A 24,200-nucleotide genomic window follows, 5' to 3' on the forward strand; every position below is an offset into this window, starting at 1 on the left:
TTATCATTTCAATGTCTTTGTATTTACAATTAATCATTATACATTAATGGTACTGTATATAGGTCTTTTCGTTAATACATAATAACTGTTTTAGCTATGGTGGTATCACATGATCAGTGAAAAGCTGCCATTTATTATTATTAGTCTTTACGCGATATTGCTTGTCCCTAAATCTTATGTCTTGAGGTTATCTGGAGATAATTTCGGGGCTTAGCATCCCCGTGGCCCGGTCCTCAACCAGGCCTCCTTTTTGTTACATCCCCTTCCCAGGAAGTAACAAGTAGCAGCTGTCTAACTCCCAGGTACCTATTTAGTGCTAGGTAACAGGGAATCAGGATGAAAGAAACTGCCCATTTGTTTCCGCCTCCACCGGGGATTGAACCCGGAACCTCAGGACATTGAATCCGAAGCGCTGTCCACTCAGCTGTTAGCCCCACCCTTAACTCGGCCCCCCTGATATGCAGTAAACATGGATAGAGTGCAAGGATTTCAGATATCATTTGTAATAAGATGGTTTGCCATTTCATGCAACCTGAGTTTAGATTTCTCTCTAAATGGCTCGGTTTTTCTACAATCTAACATGTAATGCTCTATTGTCCACACACTTTACTTCATCTAGATCTGTGTTCTATTCTTCGTGGATGGCCTGTCATCCTGTTGGGTTATAGAACCTGCGTTGATTGACTGTTAACCTAATATAAAAGGTTAAATAGTGTGTGTGTGTGTGTATGCAGTGCTAGAAACTCATTGTTAGGTTAACATAGATTCCCTAAACATTTTGCTTATTAGCTTTACCACAATCTAAGACATTGTACATAATCTGCTGTTAAGAGTAGGGTTCTTAAGACCTGAGAAACGTGTGTACCCACCCTTCCACATCATTGTTACTCAATAAACAAACCTAACTAATCCTATTCTAAACGAAAATAGGAGATACAATGTTGATTATATATAATGGCGTGTGACACAATGATACGTAAATGTTGATGCCAATACAGGTTTTAAATGCAACTACTGTAAGGAGATCTTGTGCATCTTCTGCAGGTTCGCGTAGAGGGTCGGCAGCAGTACCTGGCGGCAGTGTGCATGGGGTGCCTGGAGGGGTGGTCGGTGAGCCTACGGTGTGCCTATTGCTGTGCCCGTTGGAACGGCTCGGCCCTCATCCTAGGCACGATGTACTCCTTCGACATCTTCGCCGCCATGCCCTGCTGCGAAAGTAGGTTAAAAGTAAGTATGAAACATTTTATGGTGGATTTTTTGAGGGAGGCTGGGAGAGTGATTCAAATAGCGTGGGTGAATTTATCAAACTCGCGCGCGCGCGCGCTCTCTCACACACACACACACACACACACACACACACACACACACACACACACACACACACACACACACACACACACACACACACACACACACACACAAACACCACTACACGTGGTGTGTGAAGAAGCACATCAACAAACTGGAAAAGGTACACACACACACACACACACACACACACACACACACACACACACACACACACACACACACACACACACACACACACACACACACCACTACACGTGGTGTGTGAAGAAGCACATCAACAAACTGGAAAAGGTGCAAAGACATGCTACTAAGTGGCTCCCAGAACTGAAGGGCAAGAGCTACGAGGAGAGGTTAGAGGCATTAAATATGCCAAAACTAGAAGACAGAAGAAAAAGAGGTGATATGATCACAACATACAAAATAGTAACAGGAATTGATAAAATCGATAGGGAAGATTTCCTGAGACCTGGAACTTTAAGAACAAGAGGTCATAGATATAAACTAGCTAAACACAGATGCCGAAGAAATATAAGAAAATTCACTTTCGCAAACAGAGTGGTAGACGGTTGGAACAAGTGAGGTGAGAAGGTGGTGGAGGCAAAGACCGTCAGTAGTTTCAAAACGTTATATGACAAAGAGTGCTGGGAAGACGGGACACCACGAGCGTAGCTCTCATCCTGTAACTACACTTAGGTAATTACACTTAGGTAATTACACACACCACTACACACACCACTACACACACACACACACACCACTACACACACCACTACACACACCACTACACACACACACACACACACCACTACACACACCACTACACGCACCACTACACACACCACTACACACACCACTACACACACCACTACACACACCACTACACACACCACTACACACACCACTACACACCACTACACACACCACTACACACACACACACACACACACACACACACACACACCACTACACACACACACACACACACACACCTACACACACACACACACACACACACACCTACACACACACACACACACCTACACACACACCTACACACACACCTACACACACACCTACACACACACCTACACACACACCTACACACACACACACACACCTACACACACACACACACACCTACACACACACACACACACCTACACACACACACACACACCTACACACACACACACACACCTACACACACACACACACACACACACCACTACACACACACACACACCACTACACACACACACACACCACTACACACACACACACACACACACACCACTACACACACACACACACACACACACACCACTACACACACACACACACACACACACACACACACACACACACACACACACACACACACACCACTACACACACCACTACACACACACACCACTACACACACACACCACTACACACACACACACCACTACACACACACACACCACTACACACACACACACACCACTACACACACACACACCACTACACACACACACACCACTACACACACACACACACACACACCACTACACACACACCACTACACACACACACACACACACACACACACCACTACACACCACTACACACACACCACTACACACACACCACTACACACACACACACACACACACACACACACACACACACACACACACACACACACACACACACACACACACACACACACCACTACACACACACACCACTACACACACACACCACTACACACACACACCACTACACACACACACCACTACACACACACACCACTACACACACACACCACTACACACACACACACACACCACTACACACACACACACCACTACACACACACACACACTACACACACCACTACACACACACACACACACACACACACCACTACACACACACACACCACTACACACACACACACCACTACACACACACACACCACTACACACACACACACCACTACACACACACACAGAGATACCAGAGAACCAGGAATGAGTACGTCAGGGTGAGAAGAGAAGCAGAGAAAAATTTTGAAAATGATATAGCAAACAAAGCCAAGACCGAACCAAAGCTACTCCACAGTCACATCAGAAGGAAAACAACAGTGAAAGAACAGGTATTGAAACTTAGAACAGGCGAGGACAGGTATACAGAGAATGACAGAGAGGTGTGTGAGGAACTCAACAAGAGGTTCCAGGAGGTCTTCACAATAGAACAGGGTGAGGTCACTGTGCTAGGAGAAAGGGAGGTAAACCAGGCGGCCTTGGAGGAGTTCGAAATTACGAGAGAGGAGGTCAAGAGACACCTGCTGGATCTGGATGTTAGAAAGGCGGTTGGTCCAGATGGGATCTCACCATGGGTACTGAAAGAGTGTGCAGAGGCACTTTGCTTGCCACTCTCCATAGTGTATAGTAAATCACTAGAGACGGGAGACCTACCAGAAATATGGAAGACGGCGAATGTGGTCCCAATATACAAAAAGGGCGACAGACAAGAGGCACTGAACTACAGGCCAGTGTCCTTGACTTGTATACCATGCAAGGTGATGGAGAAGATTGTGAGAAAAAACCTGGTAACACATCTGGAGAGAAGGGACTTCGTGACAAATCGCCAACATGGATTCAGGGAGGGTAAATCTTGCCTTACAGGCTTGATAGAATTCTACGATCAGGTGACACAGATTAAGCAAGAAAGAGAGGGCTGGGCGGACTGTATTTTCTTGGATTGTCGGAAAGCCTTTGACACAGTACCGCATAAGAGGCTGGTACATAAGCTGGAGAGACAGGCAGGTGTAGCTGGTAAGGTGCTCCAGTGGATAAGGGAGTATCTAAGCAATAGGAAGCAGAGAGTTACGGTGAGGGGTGAGACCTCCGATTGGCGTGAAGTCACCAGTGGAGTCCCACAGGGCTCTGTACTCGGTCCTATCTTGTTTCTGATATATGTAAATGATCTCCCGGAGGGTATCGATTCATTTCTCTCAATGTTTGCGGACGATGCTAAAATTATGAGAAGGATTAAAACAGAAGAGGACTGTTTGAGGCTTCAAGAAGACCTAGACAAGCTGAAGGAATGGTCGAACAAATGGTTGTTAGAGTTTAACCCAACCAAATGTAATGTAATGAAGATAGGTGTAGGGAGCAGGAGGCCAGATACAAGGTATCATTTGGGAGAGGAAATTCTTCAGGAGTCAGAGAAGGAAAAAGACTTGGGGGTTGATATCACGCCAGACCTGTCTCCTGCAGCACATATCAAGCGGATAACATCAGCGGCATATGCCAGGCTGGCCAACATACGAACGGCATTCAGAAACTTGTGTAAAGAATCATTCAGAACCATATCTTGTCAAGGATAAGACTAAACTGGAAAAGGTTCAAAGGTTTGCCACCAGACTAGTACCCGAGCTGAGAGGTATGAGCTACGAGGAGAGACTACGGGAATTAAACCTCACTTCGCTGGAAGACAGAAGAGTTAGGGGGGACATGATCACCACATTCAAGATTCTGAAGGGGATTGATAGGGTAGATAAAGACAGTCTATTTAACACAAGGGGAACACGCACAAGGGGACACAGGTGGAAACTGAGTGCCCAAATGAGCCACAGAGATATTAGAAAGAACTTTTTTAGTGTCAGAGTGGTTGACAAATGGAATGCATTAGGGGGTGATGTGGTGGAGGCTGACTCCATACACAGTTTCAAGTGTAGATATGACAGAGCCCGATAGGCTCAGGAATCTGTACACCTGTTGATTGACGGTTGAGAGGCGGGACCAAAGAGCCAGAGCTCAACCCCCGCAAACACAACTAGGTGAGTACACACCACTACACACACACACACCACTACACACACAAGCAAATGTGGAAGCAAATACTATTCATACTTTTAAAACTAGGTATGATAGGGAAATGGGACAGGAGTCATTGCTGTAAACAACCGATAGCTAGAAAGGCGGGATCCAAGAGTCAATGCTCGATCCTGCAAGCACATATAGGTGAGTACATATAGGTGAGTACACACACACACCACTACACACACACACGCACCACTACACACACACACACACACCACTACACACACACACACACACCACTACACACACACACACCACTACACAACATTAACATTAACTACACTACATACATTAACACTACACTACATTAACAGACAAGGTAACAAATCAGGAGGAGCAAATCAAGGAACTAGTGAAAGAAAATGAGGCATGGAAAGTGAAGTGTGGTGACTTTGAAGAAATAAACAAAAAGATAGACTCATATGGTGAACAACTCCAAGCAAGCCTAAGGGCTAACATAGAGTTAGGTAAGGATCTCCAACTGGAAACTTCACTGACAACTCACATAGAGGAGGTGAATAAAGAACTAGAAAAGTATAAAGAAGAAATAAAAGCGACATATGCTCAAGTTGTAAAAGAGAAAGAGACTATCAAAGAAGTGTGTTCGGAAGTCAAAACCAGAAATGACCAACAAGAAGCAGAAATTAGGCAAGCAATTAGGAAAGAACTGGTTACCAACAGTAAACTGGTACAAAACACTGCAGATAGAACTAAGTCCATAATCATTTTTGGATGTTTAGAGAAGGAAATTTCATCTAGGGTGGACCGAGCGGCAGAAGAGATGAAAATCATAGAGAAAATAGTAGGTTTAGGAGAAGGCTCAAAGGAAAATGTCAGTGATTTTAGAAGAATAGGAAAATATGAGAAAGAAAAGAACCGCCCCTTAAGGGTGACCTTTAATGGAGTGAAAAACATGATGGAAGTGCTAAGAAATGCCAGGAATCTGCAGAGTGATGAGGTTGGCAAATCTTGGTCAATAAGACAAGACCTCTCCAAGGAAGACAGAGAAAAGCTGAAAATGAACTTAATTGAGGCAAAACGTCTAAATGGGGATAGAAATGAAGAAGACAGAAATTCTTTTTTTTACAAAGTGACAGGGACTGGAAAGCTTGTGAAATGGTACATAAAAACAAAGCAACAAGATCAGTAGTGGAAGGGGGAGTAAAGAGCAAAGGAAAAGGGAACATGTTCCTGAAAATTGTATATACCAACATAGATGGAGTGAGGTCAAAAACTTTGGAGTTGCAAGATATAATCCAGCTTAGGGTCCCAGATATTGTTGCATTATCAGAAACGAAACTTGAAGGAAATATAATAAATGAAGTCATATTCCCAAGAGGCTACTCAGTTTGGAGACGTGACAGGAAAACTAGGAAGGGAGGAGGAGTGGCTGTACTGGTGAAAAAACACCTGAAGGTAAAAGAGTTAATATTTGAAAACCCTCGAGATATTGACATAATGGCATTGCAGGTCTGGAATCAGGATGATAACCTGATAATTGTAAATACCTACAGCCCACCAGCAAGCAACACGTGGACAAAGGAAGAACTGGATGACAAACGAGAGGGCCTCATAATGGTCATGAGAGATATTATTGTACAAGCAGATAAAGATAAATCACGACTGTTGATACTGGGGGACTTCAACTTTAGAGCAATAGACTGGGAGGCCTATGAAGCAAGAACGGAGGACTTTTGGACATGCAGATTTGTGAACCTCATTCTGGAGACATTCTTGTATCAACACATAAAGCAAGCCACAAGAATGAGGGAAGGAGATATACCGTCAGTACTGGATCTAGTATTCACCAGGAAAGAAGAAGAGATTTTTGACATCCAGTACCTTCCTCCCTTGGGAAAGAGTGATCACGTCCTGTTAGACATTAAATATGCTTTAAGATATCATCTAGAAGAAAATGGGGACATTGAAACAGTTGATAAACTCGATTTAAAGAGAGGCAACTATGGGGAACTTCGAAATTTTTTTAATGAGTGTAATTGGACAGAATTGTTGCTAGGCAGGGAAGTAAATGAAATGTATGCCAAATTTTTAAAACTATACGAGGAAGGCACACAAACATTCATACCAAAACAGAGATGCAGGACCAAAAAACAGGATTGGTTCGACAGAAATTGTGAGAGGGCAAGAGACCAAAAGACACAAAAATGGAATCAGTATAGGAAGAGGCCAAACCCCCAAACATACCAGCGATACAAAGATGCGAGAAACAATTATACAGCAGTAAGGAGAGAGGCAGAAAGAAATTTTGAAAAAGGGATAGCAGATAAATGTAAAACAGAACCGGGCCTATTCTACAAATTCATAAACAACAAATTGCAGGTAAAGGATAATATCCAGAGGTTGGAAATGGGAAACAGATTCACGGAAAATGAAAAGGAAATGTGTGAAACATTAAATGAAAAGTTCCAAAGTGTGTTTGTACAAAATGAAATCTTCAGAGAACCAGACACAATAAGAATTCCAGAGAACAACATAGAGCGGATAGAGGTGTCTAGAGATGAAGTGGAAAATATGCTAAAGGAGCTCGGGAGGAACAAAGCAGCTGGCCCAGATGGCGTTTCACCATGGGTTCTGAGAGAATGTGCATCTGAGCTCAGCATTCCACTTCACCTGATCTTTCAGGCATCCCTGTGTACAGGAATCGTAGCAGACGTGTGGAAACAGGCTAACATAGTTCCAATCTACAAAAGTGGCAGCAGGGAAGACCCCCTCAATTATAGACCTGTATCATTGACAAGTGTAATAGTGAAAGTATTGGAAAAGCTAATCAAAACTAAATGGGTAGAACACCTGGAGAGAAATGATATAATATCAGACAGACAGTATGGTTTTCGATCAGGAAGATCCTGTGTATCGAATTTACTCAGTTTCTATGATCGGGCCACAGAGATATTACAGGAAAGAGATGGCTGGGTTGACTGCATCTATCTGGACCTAAAAAAGGCTTTCGACAGAGTTCCACATAAGAGGTTGTTCTGGAAACTGGAAAATATTGGAGGGGTGACAGGTAAGCTTCTATCATGGATGAAAAATTTTCTGACTGATAGAAAAATGAGGGCAGTAATCAGAGGCAATGTATCGGAATGGAGAAATGTCACAAGTGGAGTACCACAGGGTTCAGTTCTTGCACCAGTGATGTTTATTGTGTACATAAATGATCTACCAGTTGGTATACAGAATTATATGAACATGTTTGCTGATGATGCTAAGATAATAGGAAGGATAAGAAATTTAGATGATTGTCATGCCCTTCAAGAAGACCTGGACAAAATAAGTATATGGAGCACCACTTGGCAAATGGAATTTAATGTTAATAAATGTCATGTTATGGAATGTGGAATAGGAGAACATAGACCCCACACAACCTATATATTATGTGAGAAATCTTTAAAGAATTCTGATAAAGAAAGAGATCTAGGAGTGGTTCTAGATAGAAAACTATCACCTGAGGACCACATTAAGAATATTGTGCAAGGAGCCTATGCAATGCTTTCTAACTTCAGAATTGCATTTAAATACATGGATGGCGATATACTAAAGAAGTTGTTCATGACTTTTGTTAGGCCAAAGCTAGAATATGCAGCTGTTGTGTGGTGCCCATATCTTAAGAAGCACATCAACAAACTGGAAAAGGTGCAAAGACATGCTACTAAGTGGCTCCCAGAACTGAAGGGCAAGAGCTACGAGGAGAGGTTAGAAGCATTAAATATGCCAAAACTAGAAGACAGAAGAAAAAGAGGTGATATGATCACTACGTACAAAATAGTAACAGGAATTGATAAAATCGACAGGGAAGACTTCCTGAGACCTGGAACTTCAAGAACAAGAGGCCATAGATTTAAACTAGCTAAACACAGATGCCGAAGAAATATAAGAAAATTCACCTTCGCAAATAGAGTGGTAGACGGTTGGAACAAGTTAAGTGAGAAGGTGGTGGAGGCCAAGACCGTCAGTAGTTTCAAAGCGTTATATGACAAAGAGTGCTGGGAAGACGGGACACCACGAGCGTAGCTCTCATCCTGTAACTACACTTAGGTAATTACACTTAGGTAATTACACACACACACACACACCACTACACACACACACCACTACACACACACACACCACTACACACACACACACACCACTACACACACACACACACACCACTACACACACACACACACCACTACACACACACACACACACCACTACACACACACACAGTACACTACATTAATACAGTTCTTACACTATATTAGCTAATTTATATGTACAGCTGATGGCAGTTTCATTGAAAGTTTAAGTGTCTACAATGTCTTGCTAACCCATCCTGTCTTTCCTTTCAGTGTAGCAAATGTGAGGCTGTGGTAATCCCCCCAGACCAGAGGTTGAGTTTCTTCAGTGACTACAGCAGAACCCATGCGTGTCCCTCCTGTGGCCATGTCGACCACCATTTCGTTAAGCCCTTAAGTTCCTTCATCAGAGATGACAAACAGTCTTGGTAGTCCCAGCGCACCTCCGCCTCCGTCAAGCCAGCGCAGCTCGTGGTATGTATTGTACTGTATACACACAAGTTAGAAATGACATACACCTGTACTGTTCACAATAGGATCATAATTCTACTCGGTACATTTCTCGATATGCAGAAATGATTAAAGTAAAATGTCAAAAGGTCCTTACACAGAACATACTGAAGAGCATGTTCTTGGAAAATTAGTGTTACACATGATAAAAATACCAAGCACAGTACTGTAAGAAAATATTTAGGTTCATAATAAAAGCAGTTTACAATAATCTGAGCTTGAAAATAGTCAAAGCTTAAATAAAATGACTTGTACCTAATGAAGTACAAAAGGAAACTTTAGAAAGAATGGAGGTTTTTAACTAGAATTGTACGAGAATTGAGAGGACTGAGCTACATGTAGATTCAAATGTGGTGGAATGTGTTTTTTTCCATGAACAGTACTATTGAATTGTAGCATGCAGATTAATGCAATGTGGAATTTAAATTCAAGTGAGGTGTGTACAAAATACATATACTGTACAGTATTGTACATAAAGTATATAGGAATATTGAATTATTCATTTATTTTTATTTTATTCATATAAGAAGCCACTAACATGCATAGCGTTTTGGGCAGGTCTGTAATCTAATAGATAATTTTAAGTAATTTGTAGCAAAATTTGAAGAATATTAATAGGTACATTGTAGTAAAATTATAGGAATACTGTATAATGGGTACATTGTAGCATACTTTGAGATTATAGGTCATTGTAGTACTGTACCTATAATAATTCCTTGTGTTGGGGGACAATCAGCCAGTGTTTTTATACACGTTAGACTTGTATCAGTGTACAGTACAGTACTACATAAATAGCATGCTATTTAAATCGGTATACAGAAGATTTTGGCTCATAATACAATAAGTATTTTTTCTTTTGGCCTACAGGGCCAATGGCAGGCGTGAGTGCACCCATAGAACACGACCCTTGAGGCGTTATCGGAGAAGAGTGTGTATAGTGAACTATAGAGGCATCAAGAAGCAAGAAACAGTTAAGTGTTTGTCATCACAGAGCAAGTAATTGTTGAGACATGGGTTGACTGGAGAGAGAAGGAGAGAGCTGCTGTAGTTTTATGGAGGAAGTTTTTGTAGAAAAGTCTCGTCATAAAGGTCATTGGTACAGTCATCATTGAACAGAGATCCTGAAGTCTGTGGTTTACATTCCAGAAGATGATTTTTATTTGTCTGGCATCTGTCAAAGTAGTGGAGAAGGCTTGAAAGGCTGCCAATGAATTGGTTTTTGAAAAGTTAAGATCATGGACATGCTAAGAGTTTGTGGAGGGAGCTAGTGTATGTGCCAGAGATACATCATGAGAGTTGAAACCTGATGAATGTGCCTGGCAATGATGACTGGGATTTTTTTTTTTATTCTGTTGGAAACATAATGTGCTTATTTGTTGGAGGTTGCTTTTTGAATGAATCTGTCTACATACCATCAGGGCTGCTTCCTGCCTGGAATGGATCTAACTGTGTGTCTTGTGCGAGAAGCTTTACACACATTTGAGGCATAAAACAGAAATGCTCTTGTGGGCAATTTGGTGTTTTTGGTGGCCAGTTAAGGTGTCTGGCAGGGAAATATGCACTGACATTGTCAACAAAAACTTGACCCATAAGGATCTTAACCCATAAGGATCGGGAAAGTATCATTTTGCTTTTTTGGGGTCCACCAGAAACTTGTGGATGGATGTAAATACATAGAGATTAGTTGTATTCTAATTGTGTGATCTATTGTGCTGTCTCCAACTTTACTCAGTAAGTCTGAATTTCGATGTTTCAACGTAGACATAGTCCAAGATTCCTTGCTGACATAGATCCAGAGACAAAAACTCAACAACCCTGTTTGAAATTCACAAAAACATTTTAAAAAGAGAAAGATACACAACAGAAATAAAGGTGTGCATGAAAATGGACATAAGAAACTTTGTGAGGATAAGTGGAAGAAATAATGAAGGACAGGAGAAAAGGAAAATGGAGGAATGAAGGACAGAAGTAAATATAGGAAGTATGGACGAGAGGGGAGGAAAGTTGGAGAAAGGACAGTCTACAAAAGGACTTTGGTGAGAGTTTTGAGGTAGAAGTGCAGAGTTAAAAGAACAAAACAAAGGGTTTATTGTGTATGTGAAAGAGAAACTTGAACTTTTCTGCAGGAACTGGATCATGTTGAGAGGCATGAAAGTGGGTACAGGTGTGCAATTAAAAGGATGGAAAAAAATCATAAAACTCACACTTCTGAGGTGGTAAGATCTTCCTCAAATCCTCAGACGACACAATCCAGGAAGAGTTATTGGATCAATCTGAAAAATGGAATGGCAGGGAAAGTAATGGCTCATTGCAAACCTGGTGGGAGGTCATTAAGAGAAGAGAAGTAAATGAAGGTGATGAAAGAGAAGTAACAGGAGAACGAGAGGGAGAGATGAGGCAAAGGTGCATTAGATGTCAGCGAGGGATACTCGAGGGCTTCAAGACAACTTGGTGTCAGACGTTACAGGGCTATTAAAATTATCAAGATCAATCGTGGCAGCCTGTACAATGACTTTGTGGAGCCTGATTCATGCCACCCCATCACTGAAATCGGCAGACCACCACTCGACAAGTGCATGATCCACTCTGGCCTCCCATGGTTCGCTGCTGTTTTCTGGCCTTCTGTGGTCGGTTGACCACTGGACCGTCGCAGACCACTTGGCACGGTCCTGCTCCTGGTTCTGTGCCCGTCATCTCGGCTCCAAGCTGATGATAGCAGTAACCTCATGGAGGGATAAATGCCTGTAAGTTAGTTCAATGTGCACTCTTTTCTTTGTAATGTAGCTCCTAATGAATATATTTCCTCAAATGACAGTGAATCCGCTTGTATGTAGGGATGAAAATAAGACTTTTTAAAACTCTTCGTATTGAATGTGTAAGGTTTTTTACTAGTAGCTTCAAGATGTACTGTGTGGATGGTTCTGCTTTTGAGCCACTGCATGGAAGGGATAAATTTTGAAAAATCAAAAATCTGTTTTTTTCCATTTGGCTGTAATTGTTATTGTAGGAAGTTTAGTTGTAATTTGTTAGAGTAAAGATTAAAGGGACAGTTGCAGAAGCATTCACACAGTGGCTTCCGTTTATGCAGAGTAAGCTGGGGATGCCGCCTAAGAAGTCGGGTGAGGAAGGTTTGTCACTCCTCAGAATGCATTATTAGAATCTTGACAGAATATTGAGAAGTACTATAGCGAGAAACATGCCTTATTATATAGTCAAAGTAATTCCATAAAACATCTTTGTAGTCTTACCTATTCAGGGATTTAATGTAAGATTTAAGTTATGATTTAGAGTTGGTATTGTCATAAAGAAAACATTTTCCTGAATCAACCAGCTAAAAACCCCTTTTAAAGGTGGACCAAAATACTGTACAGTAGTGCTATTCCTGTACTGAACAAGTTAACGTGTAGGTACAAGGTAACTAGTAAAGATGCACGTAATACGTTTTGGGAAGGGGTCAGTCAGATGGGAAAGCCCACTTACCATGTTCCTATATAACATGGTGAATCATGGCGTCATCTAGGATTTTGTACCAGTGCTTGACCTGGATTTGTTGGCTTAGAAAGACTGGTGACTCATAACTTGATAGGCTGACAAAAGATAATATCTGACAATGGATATTAATAATTTTGCGACTTCTTTTAGCCTCCTTTATCTTTTATTGCCAAAAACTTGAAGATGTGTTTATGACGATATTAATCTTTATAGACTAAAAAAAAAAAAAAACACTTGACCTTGCCTGACCTGACTTCTTCGGCGCAGACTTCAGTCATGTGTGCATTGCTAGGATAAGCTATTTGGGACCTGATACTTGTGACCAAACCAGCGATTGTCAGTATCCATGTAGGGTCAGTGACTTGTTAACTCACAAAGCTTTAATTTGTGTGAAGATGGAAGTTGGAGGGTGGAGAAAGAGAGAGTGAATGAACGAGTGAACAAGTTTAAGTTGAGTGGTCACCCATGGACAGAAGTGTGATAGATATTGGTGCTTCTTGCTGTGCTTTCTCATCAGCTGTCATCAGCAACCTCCCAAGTATTCTTATTAATAAGTACTAATGAAGGTATAAATCAAATTTCTATACTCTGTAATTTAAATTATTCCTTTATTATAATGAATGATTCTGCTATTTCTCAATATAAAAACTGTCCATGAGTTAGGGTGACATTGTGCAGCTGATAATACCTGTCTATTGGCTGATCTCTGCCGGGATGAGTGGCCAAACAGGTGACCACCTCGTTTCTTTGCTGACAACCCGACTTCCGGAATTCCATATGAGGTCTCTCGCACAACCAGATCACTCGGCCATGACTTGGTGTAACCTTTCTGTTGTTACTTTGGAAATAGCTAAACGTAATGTAATTATTTTAGTGTCTCAACTCAACAAGAGTAGGTGGTCAAACTAGCCACAGGTTGGGCACAATGAAGTTTCGAGTAGCAAACACAAATTAAGGTTCTTGTGTAGTAAATATTGAGGAGATGAGCAGCTCTAGACCTGAGAAAAGGTTTAATTTTTAAGAAAACATTTGCCTAGCTTTGCAAAGCAAATCACACATTACAAAAGGACTGGTACATTGTGGCAGTGAGAACACCTGTAGCAGGTTCTTTGACAGAATGTGCAGCGAGTGCTGCTGTCTAACACATGCCTTCCACTTGTTATTGATTAATAACTAAAAATTTAAAAAGTTTTCAGTGATGGGTCAAAAACAATTGTAATTATAGAAGCAACTAGGAACATTCCATTTAATGTGAAGAGAGGTTAGACTTGCTCTCTCCTCTTAAGAGTCGTGATCAGCTGTGTTGTGTTGCAAAGCAAAACTGGCTTGCATTTAAGCTGGATTAAACCTTGAACATAGGACCTGCAGACCCATAACTATGCTTATGGTCAAAGTTCTTGGGTAAAACTTGTAGAATTTTGCTGGAAGTATGAGAGTTGTGTATGTTAGGTAATTGTTTGGGTTTGATTGCAGCTTGTATCGGCTAATTTTTATCAGCTCAATTGTGAATATATCCGTAAGTAGACCAAGGTAAAGGAACACGAGTCACACCTTTGTTTGCTTTGCTAAATTTGATAAGTTACTGGAAAAAGAAAAAATATTTCGTCGAATTAGACTGTGCCTTGCTATGGATAAATGAAAACTGTGTTGCTTTGTTTTATTTTTTTTTTCCAAATTGGCATGATTTGTAATTACATAATAATCATTCTGGAAAATAAATTTACTTTTGTACCCCCAATTGGCTTTTGGTATTTTTTGAATTCCATTTTTGTTTGCTTTGAAAATTGCATTTCCTTTATCATAACAGGACTGCAATAATCATGTTCAAAAAGTCAAAATTTTGAAATATGCCGATCTAAAAATAAATCTTAATTGTGTTTATGCATGTGTTGATGATGTAACTGTGAATTATTGAGTGACTTCTTTGTTGTTATTGAGAATGACAAGCTATATATCATGACCTACTTTCCAACAGAAGGAACACAAGAACATTTCCATATCGGTAACTACCTGACAGGTGAATGATGGTGAATATGAATTTAGAGATAGATTGGCTGAGTGCCTGTCTGATGAGCATAAATAATTTTGTTGGGATATGGGACAAAATGTGGTATATATATAATATATATGTGTATATATATATATATGTATATATATATATGTGTATATATATATATGTATATATACACATTATATATGTATATATACACATATTATATACATATATATGTATATATATATATATATATATGTATATATATTTATTATATTATATATACACACACAATATATAATATATATAATTTTATGAAATATGACAGTGTGAGATCAATGATTCTACTATGAATCTAATCTATATAGTAATTGTAAAATGAACTTAGAAGTTGAAAAATTAGCTCTTCAAAGTTGATCTTGAGAGAGAGTATTTGTGCTAGAATCATTGATCTTGCGCTTTGTCGTATTATATATATATATATATATATATATATATATATATATATATAATATATATATATATATAATATATATATATATAATATATATATATATATATAATATATATATATATATATATATAATGGTTAGAATGTCAATCTAAAATTGCTGCAGTGAGGAAAAGTATTACTATACAATAATAAATCTGGGTGGCATAAATTACTGTGACCATGAGTGTTGCAGTAATGTTGACGGACGGAACAGCAGCACGACACTGGTAAGAGCGCGCTCTTGGCTAGTTCAAGTACAAAATGGGGCATTACGAGCAGAGATATTGAGCAAAAGTTGTAACCAACTTGGCAACTCGCTTTCCTCTCGCACATACCCAAGCACTCGACAGATAACTCGATTCTTTTGCACACACACAAACATTCAATGTTCTCTTTTCCTTTTACTATGATTGCTTATATTATACAGTAGTTTACCTAAACATCTTATTACCGACTCCATTATTTTTTTTTATACCTTCGTATTCATGCATGTTTAACATCAAAGATATTTTTTTTATAGATATTGACAGATTTTTGCTATCACAATCTTTACATTCTTGGAGTTGGTTGCTTTTTCCTAAGTGTCTATGCAGGTTAATTATTATGATAGTCATTACAATAATCATACAAACTCAAAGCTTCAATATTGTATATAGATATTCAAAATATCCATTCCTAAAGCATGGCCAATCTGCTTTAATTTTAAGCATATAAATAGGTAGCTAATCTAATCAGCCATACAGAACATCATTCATCATTTCCATGAGTTCTTGTACACAGTTGCTTTCATTTTTTGTTTACTAATGTGTCTGATTGTTTGATGTCCTGAAAATGATGAATGACTTGCTCTTGTTTCTTCGCTGTTTTGTTATATTTAAGTTTATTTCCAGACTTTGTCTTCCCGACAAAGCAAAAAGGTGCATATCCCAGTGAGTAAGTTTAAGGAGGATAGTTACTAGGAGTTTATTGTCCAATAATAAGGTCGCCTAAGGAAGAAAAACTTGCGTGATTCAAAGATTTACTAATAAAATATAAATAATGTAAGGATTTAAAGTTACTATGGATGAAAAGTTACTCCATTGCCACTATTTCAAAATACCAATTAAAGTACTTTGAAATCATGGCAGATAATATTTGTAGGAAAACAGTTACTAATAATATTTAAATGCATTATTGTCATCATCACAAAACATTTAAAAGTGAATTTTAGACGTTTTGAAAAGAGGACATTTACAGTAAAGATTATTATTACAAGGAAACAGGTCAAATTAGTCTTGTGATTGTGTCTGTTCCCAACCAACCTGCACATACACTATAACTCTAATTAACGTCTGTGGTATGGTTGTACAGTTGCTGTAGGATTGTGTATGGTGGGGTGTTGTCTGCTGAAGGCTTCTAAGATTTTGCAGTTCCTAAAGATGCTGCCTCGCCAAGATATGTGGTGGGGATTGTGAGAGAGGGTGTTTTGTGAATCGTGTGTGAGAGGCTGTGTTTTGGGGAGTGTAAGAGAAATGGATGTTGTTCTGATAGCCAGAAATGGTGTTCTGGGAAGCATGAGAGGTGGTATATTGGGAAGCGAGAGATGATTTTCCAGGGAGCACGAGGAATGGTGTTCAGGGGAGTGCGAGCGAGAGGCGGTGTTTCTGGGGCGAGCGAGCGAGAGGCGGTGTTCAGGGGAGTGCGAGCGAGAGGCGGTGTTCAGGGGAGTGCGAGCGAGAGGCGGTGTTCAGGGGAGTGCGAGCGAGAGGCGGTATTTCTGGGGCGAGCGAGCAAGAAGCGGTGTTTCTGGGGAGAGCGAGAGGCAGTGTTTCTGGGGAGAGCGAGCGAGCGAGAGGCGGTGTTTCTGGGGGGAGCGAGCAAGCGAGAGGCGGTGTTTCTGGGGGGAGCGAGCAAGCGTGCGAGAGGCGGTGTTTCTGTGGGGAGCGAGCAAGCGAGCGAGAGGCGGTGTTTCTGGGGGGAGCGAGTAAGCGAGCGAGAGGCGGTGTTTCTGGGGGGAGCGAGCAAGCGAGCGAGAGGCGGTGTTTCTGGGGAGAGCGAGCAAGCGAGCGAGAGGCGGTGTTTCTGGGGAGAGCGAGCAAGCGAGCGAGAGGCGGTGTTTCTGGGGAGAGCGAGCAAGCGAGCGAGAGGCGGTGTTTCTGGGGAGAGTGAGCAAGTGAGCGAGAGGCGGTGTTTCTGGGGAGAGCGAGCAAGCGAGCGAGAGGCGGTGTTTCTGGGGAGAGCGAGCAAGCGAGCGAGAGGCGGTGTTTCTGGGGAGAGCGAGCAAGCGAGCGAGAGGCGGTGTTTCTGGGGAGAGCGAGCAAGCGAGTGAGAGACGGTGTTTCTGGGGAGAGCGAGCGAGCGAGAGGCGGTGTTTCTGGGGTGAGCGAGCAAGCGAGAGGCGGTGTTCTTGGGCGAACGAGCGAGAGGCGGTGTTCTGGGGAGAACGAGCGAGAGGCGGTGTTCTGGGGAGTGAGAGACGGTGTCATGAATGAAAGGGAAGGGAGATGGAAGGACAGATCATTAAATTCGGAAGAGATTCATGAATATATGCTAATATGATACACTGGAAAAGCCAATTAGAAAGGAAAGTAATGTTGTAGTGAGGAGAGGAGCTAGAGACAAAGGCCAAGAAATGGAAAATATCATTTGGGGGTGGGGGGAGGGGGAGAGAAAAGATGAGAAGTCAGGAGTAGAGACAGAGACAAACGAAAAGTAAATAAAGTTGGAAATGGGAGAAGAATGAAGGATGGCGATCCAAGACCTAAAGATTCGATCAAAATCAAAGGAAGGTGGGAAAAGCCGAAGTTAGGAGAAGAGCAAGAGACAAAGGAAATGTTTTAAAGTGTATATGGGTATATATAGTGAGCGAGGGTGGAGGCTGACAAGGAAGGTAACACTACTGATGCCTTCGAGGACGTCTGTATAGATAGACCGTGTACTTTATGCTGGATTGTCAGTAACGTTTCCCTGACAGGCTGTGCTGTACATAAGAAGCTCGTTAACAATTTTTCTATTGAACATCACTAAACCTAAATGCCACTTTTCATAGTGTCAATGAAAGAGACTTTTCTGAACAATTATTCCTGGAATCAAAGACACACACAGAACACAGATACCAGATAAATAAACAAGACTCAAACTCTAGCCAACAATCCAAGATGATTAAAATAGAATACATTATCTTTACACTTATTATTTTGTAATACTGAATATCAATGTTAATTACAGCTTTGCAATGGCTTGATTCTAAATGGGTTATATCCTAATATATTACCCCTATTAAATTCTTCATTTCTAAAGCCCTTTTGTGAATTAATCCCTGTATCAATAAGGTGTAACACTTCATTCTACACCAGTAATTCCTCCCTGAAAAGCAGTACAGGTTTGCCAGTATGGTGCACCATACTTTCTTCTATATAAAACCATAAATTCCAGTAACCAGAGTTTTTATTGTGGGTGAGAGATACATTAAAGTAACTTGCAACTTACTTTAAAGTTAAAGTAAGAGAGATACAATTTAAAGTTTAAAACTGGGGGCGAAAGATACTATGTAATGGGGCAAATTTGTAAGTTAATCTCTCAAAAAATTATTTATAAATTTGATATTGACAAGATGCTGAGGGCAACCAAGAAGAGATGATTAAGACTGGTTAAGGGCAGAGAACAATAGAAAGAAGAAATTAAGATATACTGTACCTGGTAATGCAACAAACACATATGAAGATGGAGTAAAAGGGTATTAAATGAAAACTAATAGGAAGAAAAGAATTGGAAAAACAGTGCTAGGCTAATAACAAACTGGCATATTGGAGGCTGCACTGCCAGCGGCATAGGAAAGACGTGAAAGCTAATCTTGATGATGTGTCTTGGAGAACAAATAACTTTACAGGAATCGGTAACAGAAGAATAACAAGTTAAATCATTATAAGTTTTTAAAAAAGACGTATTCTCTTAAAATCAAATTCTTTGAATTTTTGGCTATTCCGTGTATGTAAAAAAAAAATTGAAAAATTATATTTAAAATTATAATATAAGGATAATTACCAATGTTTTAACATGCTGCAAAAGGGAGTAAAAGAAAATAAGAAGTGCACAAGATAATGACAATTATTGTTATACCCAAAACTTAAATATAGCCTTGTCAATGATCAATGGGTGTTAAGTCTTGAAGTAAACTTATAAAAATTGCAGTGAACACAGTGAAAAACTAGCAATAACTATGGAACAACAATAAATTGGCAATATGTATTGAATACAAGCATGAACAGATCATAGGTATATAGTGATAAATAAGTGAAATATATATACAGCATATATATTTGAGCCCCACAATGGTTAACTGGCAATAGGTACTAAACACAAAGGTCCACAAATGACAGGTACTGAACTTAACAGTAAGCAGACATTTGGCAAGGCATAATACTGTAGTAAACGGCTGATGAATTTTGAATTCAATCAAATGGTCACTGGTATTGAATAAAATGGTAAACAGGGATAGGTATTAAACTGTGGTAAACTGATTATATTGAGCACACAAGTTAACTGTTGGTGGGTACTGATCACAATGGCAAACTTCCTGTACATTTATATTGAGCAAAACTTTAATCTGGCTATTATTTAAGCAATTACAACAGTGAAAAGCTGGCGATAGGTATTAAACACAACTGGATGATTTAATTGAACTAGAGATTGTATGGCTCGAGACATTTTTTTTTTTATTAATCCAAGATTAAACAAATCTGTGTTCTGGACTTAATTTTAAAACTTTCTTGAATTCCCACTGTGTTTATAGTTCAGCTTGTCATCTGCTACTTCCTTGTAATACTGTGTATATAATTACCCATTAGTGCTTCCTCTTTGCTACTTTTCTTTGGCACTGGGAGGGATAGCTTGTTTTTCGTTGCATGTTTTATTTACAATTATTATATTTTTGTAAATCACTAATGCTTGGAGGCAAGCAAGCACTGCAATGCATTAAGCAGTGTTCATTGTTGTTTGAGTAGTTGAAAAATGGAAGTTCTGTTCACTTTTTTTTCTGAAATTAATTAAAAATGTAATGGATTTTTTTTATAGAGGGAAGGACTGGATTGTCAAACCGCAAAGGGCACTAAATGATTAACTATGGTTTATAAGATATTAGCATAAGAGAAGGAATTAATTCTTTGAAAAGAGGGAGTTTGAAGTAACATAAAAGTAAATAAATAAAGAATAAAGGAGATGGATAATGTGCTTGACCAGCAAATTTTACTTAGCGAGAAAACATAGAAACCAGTTCTTCGTTCTTTACAACTACAGTATAGTCTAATGTAGGAGATAGTTTATAATTTTAGCAAAGCCAGTGTAGTAATATGTAACTTCACGTTTTAAGGCCAGTTTAGCTTTTAATCGGCATCTCAAAGCTACTCTAGATATTCTTGGAAAATCTACCCTCTTGTGTTCCAGATTGAGACTTCAGAGTTGTAGTTTTTTCTTGCAGTCTGAAAATGGCGGAAAAAAAGAGGCTGAGTGAGCTGTTAAGTCTTTCCAGGAGATAGGTTGAGGTAGAATCAGTGTTTGGTAATAGTATCCCAAATTTCAAGGAAATTTACAGAGAGGACAGTGTTATCCGTCCACAGTAAGTGATGTTGAAAATGCAAACTAAACGACGACATATGTTGACCGAGTGATTTACCACTTGGTCTGAATTTTTTTTTTTTGGCATGTATTCTCATTTCTTTTATTTTGTTTCCTTTCTCATGTTGACTTATTGTGACAATTGCATATCATTCAAAAGCCTATCACTGAATATTTTGTTTTCCTTAGAAATAATCAATTGTTTAGTTCCTTCTTGAATGTCCACCTATTTGATTCTTTCTTGCACAACCACCAATTTCATTTCTTCTTGAATACCCACCAATCTGATTCATTCTTAAATACCCACCAATCTGATTCATTCTTGAATACTCACCAATCTGATTCATTCTTGAATACCCACCAATCTGATTCCTTCTCGAATCCCCACCAATTTGATTCCTTCTCGAATCCTCACCAATTTGATTCCTTCTCGAATCCCCACCAATTTGATTCCTTCTCGAATCCCCACCAATTTGATTCCTTCTCGAATCCCCACCAATTTGATTCCTTCTCGAATCCCCACCAATTTGATTCCTTCTCGAATCCCCACCAATTTGATTCCTTCTCGAATCCCCACCAATTTGATTCCTTCTCGAATCCCCACCAATTTGATTCCTTCTCGAATCCCCACCAATTTGATTCCTTCTCGAATCCCCACCAATTTGATTCCTTCTCGAATCCCCACCAATTTGATTCCTTCTCGAATCCCCACCAATTTGATTCCTTCTCGAATCCCCACCAATTTGATTCCTTCTCGAATCCCCACCAATTTGATTCCTTCTCGAATCCCCACCAATTTGATTCCTTCTCGAATCTCCACCAATTTGATTCCTTCTCGAATCTCCACCAATTTGATTCATTCTTGAATACCCACCAACTTGATTCATTCTTGTATGATCATCAATTTGGTTCCGTCTTGAATGCCCATCAGTTTGGTTCTTTCTTGAATGCCCTCCAAGTGGATTACTTCCTGAATTTACCACTAATTGAACTTCTTATTGAATACCCACCAATATGATTCCTTTTTGAATGTCTACCAGTTGGATTCCTTCTTGAATGCTCACCTATTTGATAACTTTGTGAATACTAAACCCACATTTTCCCATAGTTTTCAATATCTTTTCCCACCAATCTTATTTAAGTTTGAAAAAATGTGCCCACCAACTTTATTTTTTTTTTCTGAACTCAGCTACCAACTTGATCCTAATTTATTTTACATCATATTTTCCAAAACTTTTATTTCCTTTCCTAAATGTTTCTAGTAATTTGCTCTGACATTCACGTACCCCACCAATTTGACTTGGTCACCACCGATTTGTCCTTGTTGTTTCTTCACAGGACCAACCAATTTTATCAGCGAATTCTTGCCAAGGTGTACTCGAGATTACCATTTTTCTCACCAAGCCCCTACATTATAACCTCCTTTAATTCTTCTCTATATCTTGCGTACTGTCATCCCGCCAGTGTAAATAGTGTAGCTATAGTTCTTGGTGCATTCACCTATGATTGAGACCGAGACATAACCCCTGTGATAGGCCCCATATCGTATGGACCAATAATACATAATATCCTAATACATATTCCGCCCTACTATATTCGCAACACTTTGTTTTTTCATGATAGTCTTGTTAACACAGTGTACACTCCCATGTGCCAAATTGGGTAATTTTTCTTTATGTGAAGCATTACTTAAAAGGAAAAGGGTATGAATTGTCATAAATGTCAAAGTTTGTCTTGTTATATAGTTTGAAGCGTGAACGTATCAGTGTGTCTTGGTATTATATTTTATACAAGTACATTATTTTATCCTTTAATATAGCAAAGCATTTTATTCTTTCAACACATTATTAGTGAGTCACATTATTATTAGTTATTCCTTGCAACCATTTACGCAATAGCTAGACAGGTGGGGCGCTACTTGGAGTCAGTGTGTGTATAGGTGTATGTAAAGCTAATGTGGCGCAGCAATGGGAAAGGTATTCAGGAGAGCACTGTGTATTGTATGTGCGTGTGCGTCTTGTGTACAACCTTTCAGGGTGTAGCTCGTTAACCGTATTTCTGTGCATATTCTCGTTTCAAGTTGTGTTTTCATGTGATGAGAAGGTCCACTATTAGCGTAAGGGGAGAGATAGAGGTCTTGTACAGAATATTTCCTTTGTAAACCTAAGTAATTGAGCAGGACATACACTCCACTGTTGTTGTTTTTTTTAAATTACTGTATAGCGCGAAGATACAACGATTGTGTAGTTATACAATTATAACAATAAGCATCATGGTGATATTAGTTCTCAGAAGTTATCGTACATGGAGCCAAGTTGATCCAACACTATTACTACTACTACTACTAATCACTACAATAAGTACTGTACTACTGTTACTAATTTAGTTAAGTTAGTTTTAAGGTATCTGAACACTCCCAGACTCTTTGTTACTAGTCACGAAGAGAACAGCTGAATAGGGGTCCCCTCCTGCAGTCCGTCCCTCTGGTCAACCATGGAGGTGACCGCTCTTTTGCACTCTGACGCCTGAAACAAAAAATGAAAAAAAAAAACAATGAAACCATAACATTATAATACATATAAACAAAAAAAAATGAGAAGTGGCTGGGGGTGTTTAATTTAGGTTTAAAACAAATATAAGCTGTGAAGAATATTCTTTTTATTTGGATTTTTTGTTTTTGTTTTTTATTCCGTATTTTGTATTTGATAACATCATGTGACTTTAAACTGGGATAAGTGAGGCTACGCACTAGAGGCTATTGAAAGGGGAACAATCTATCTAGATAATATACATAGTGAAATTGTCCCATTTACATGCGAGTATTGACAAGAAAAGAGGCTACTTCTATGATCAGTTTC

The 24,200-nt window shown here is 39.6% G+C and overlaps 1 protein-coding gene across 1 annotated transcript in view; it reads left to right on the forward strand.

The window, feature by feature from the left end:
- Positions 1 to 15,002, forward strand: part of heca (hdc homolog, cell cycle regulator) — a 95,956-nt gene extending 80,954 nt beyond the window's left edge. Inside the window, exons 4-6 of the mRNA XM_045769133.2 lie at positions 1,045 to 1,227; positions 9,536 to 9,736; positions 10,640 to 15,002. Coding sequence (XP_045625089.1) covers positions 1,045 to 1,227; positions 9,536 to 9,694 — 342 coding nt within the window. The 3' untranslated portion in view covers positions 9,695 to 9,736; positions 10,640 to 15,002. The remainder of the gene's footprint in view (positions 1 to 1,044; positions 1,228 to 9,535; positions 9,737 to 10,639) is intronic.
- The last annotated feature ends 9,198 nt before the right edge of the window (positions 15,003 to 24,200 follow it).

The sequence above is a fragment of the Procambarus clarkii genome, chromosome 51 (assembly GCF_040958095.1).
Source record: "Procambarus clarkii isolate CNS0578487 chromosome 51, FALCON_Pclarkii_2.0, whole genome shotgun sequence".
NCBI lineage: Eukaryota > Metazoa > Arthropoda > Malacostraca > Decapoda > Cambaridae > Procambarus > Procambarus clarkii.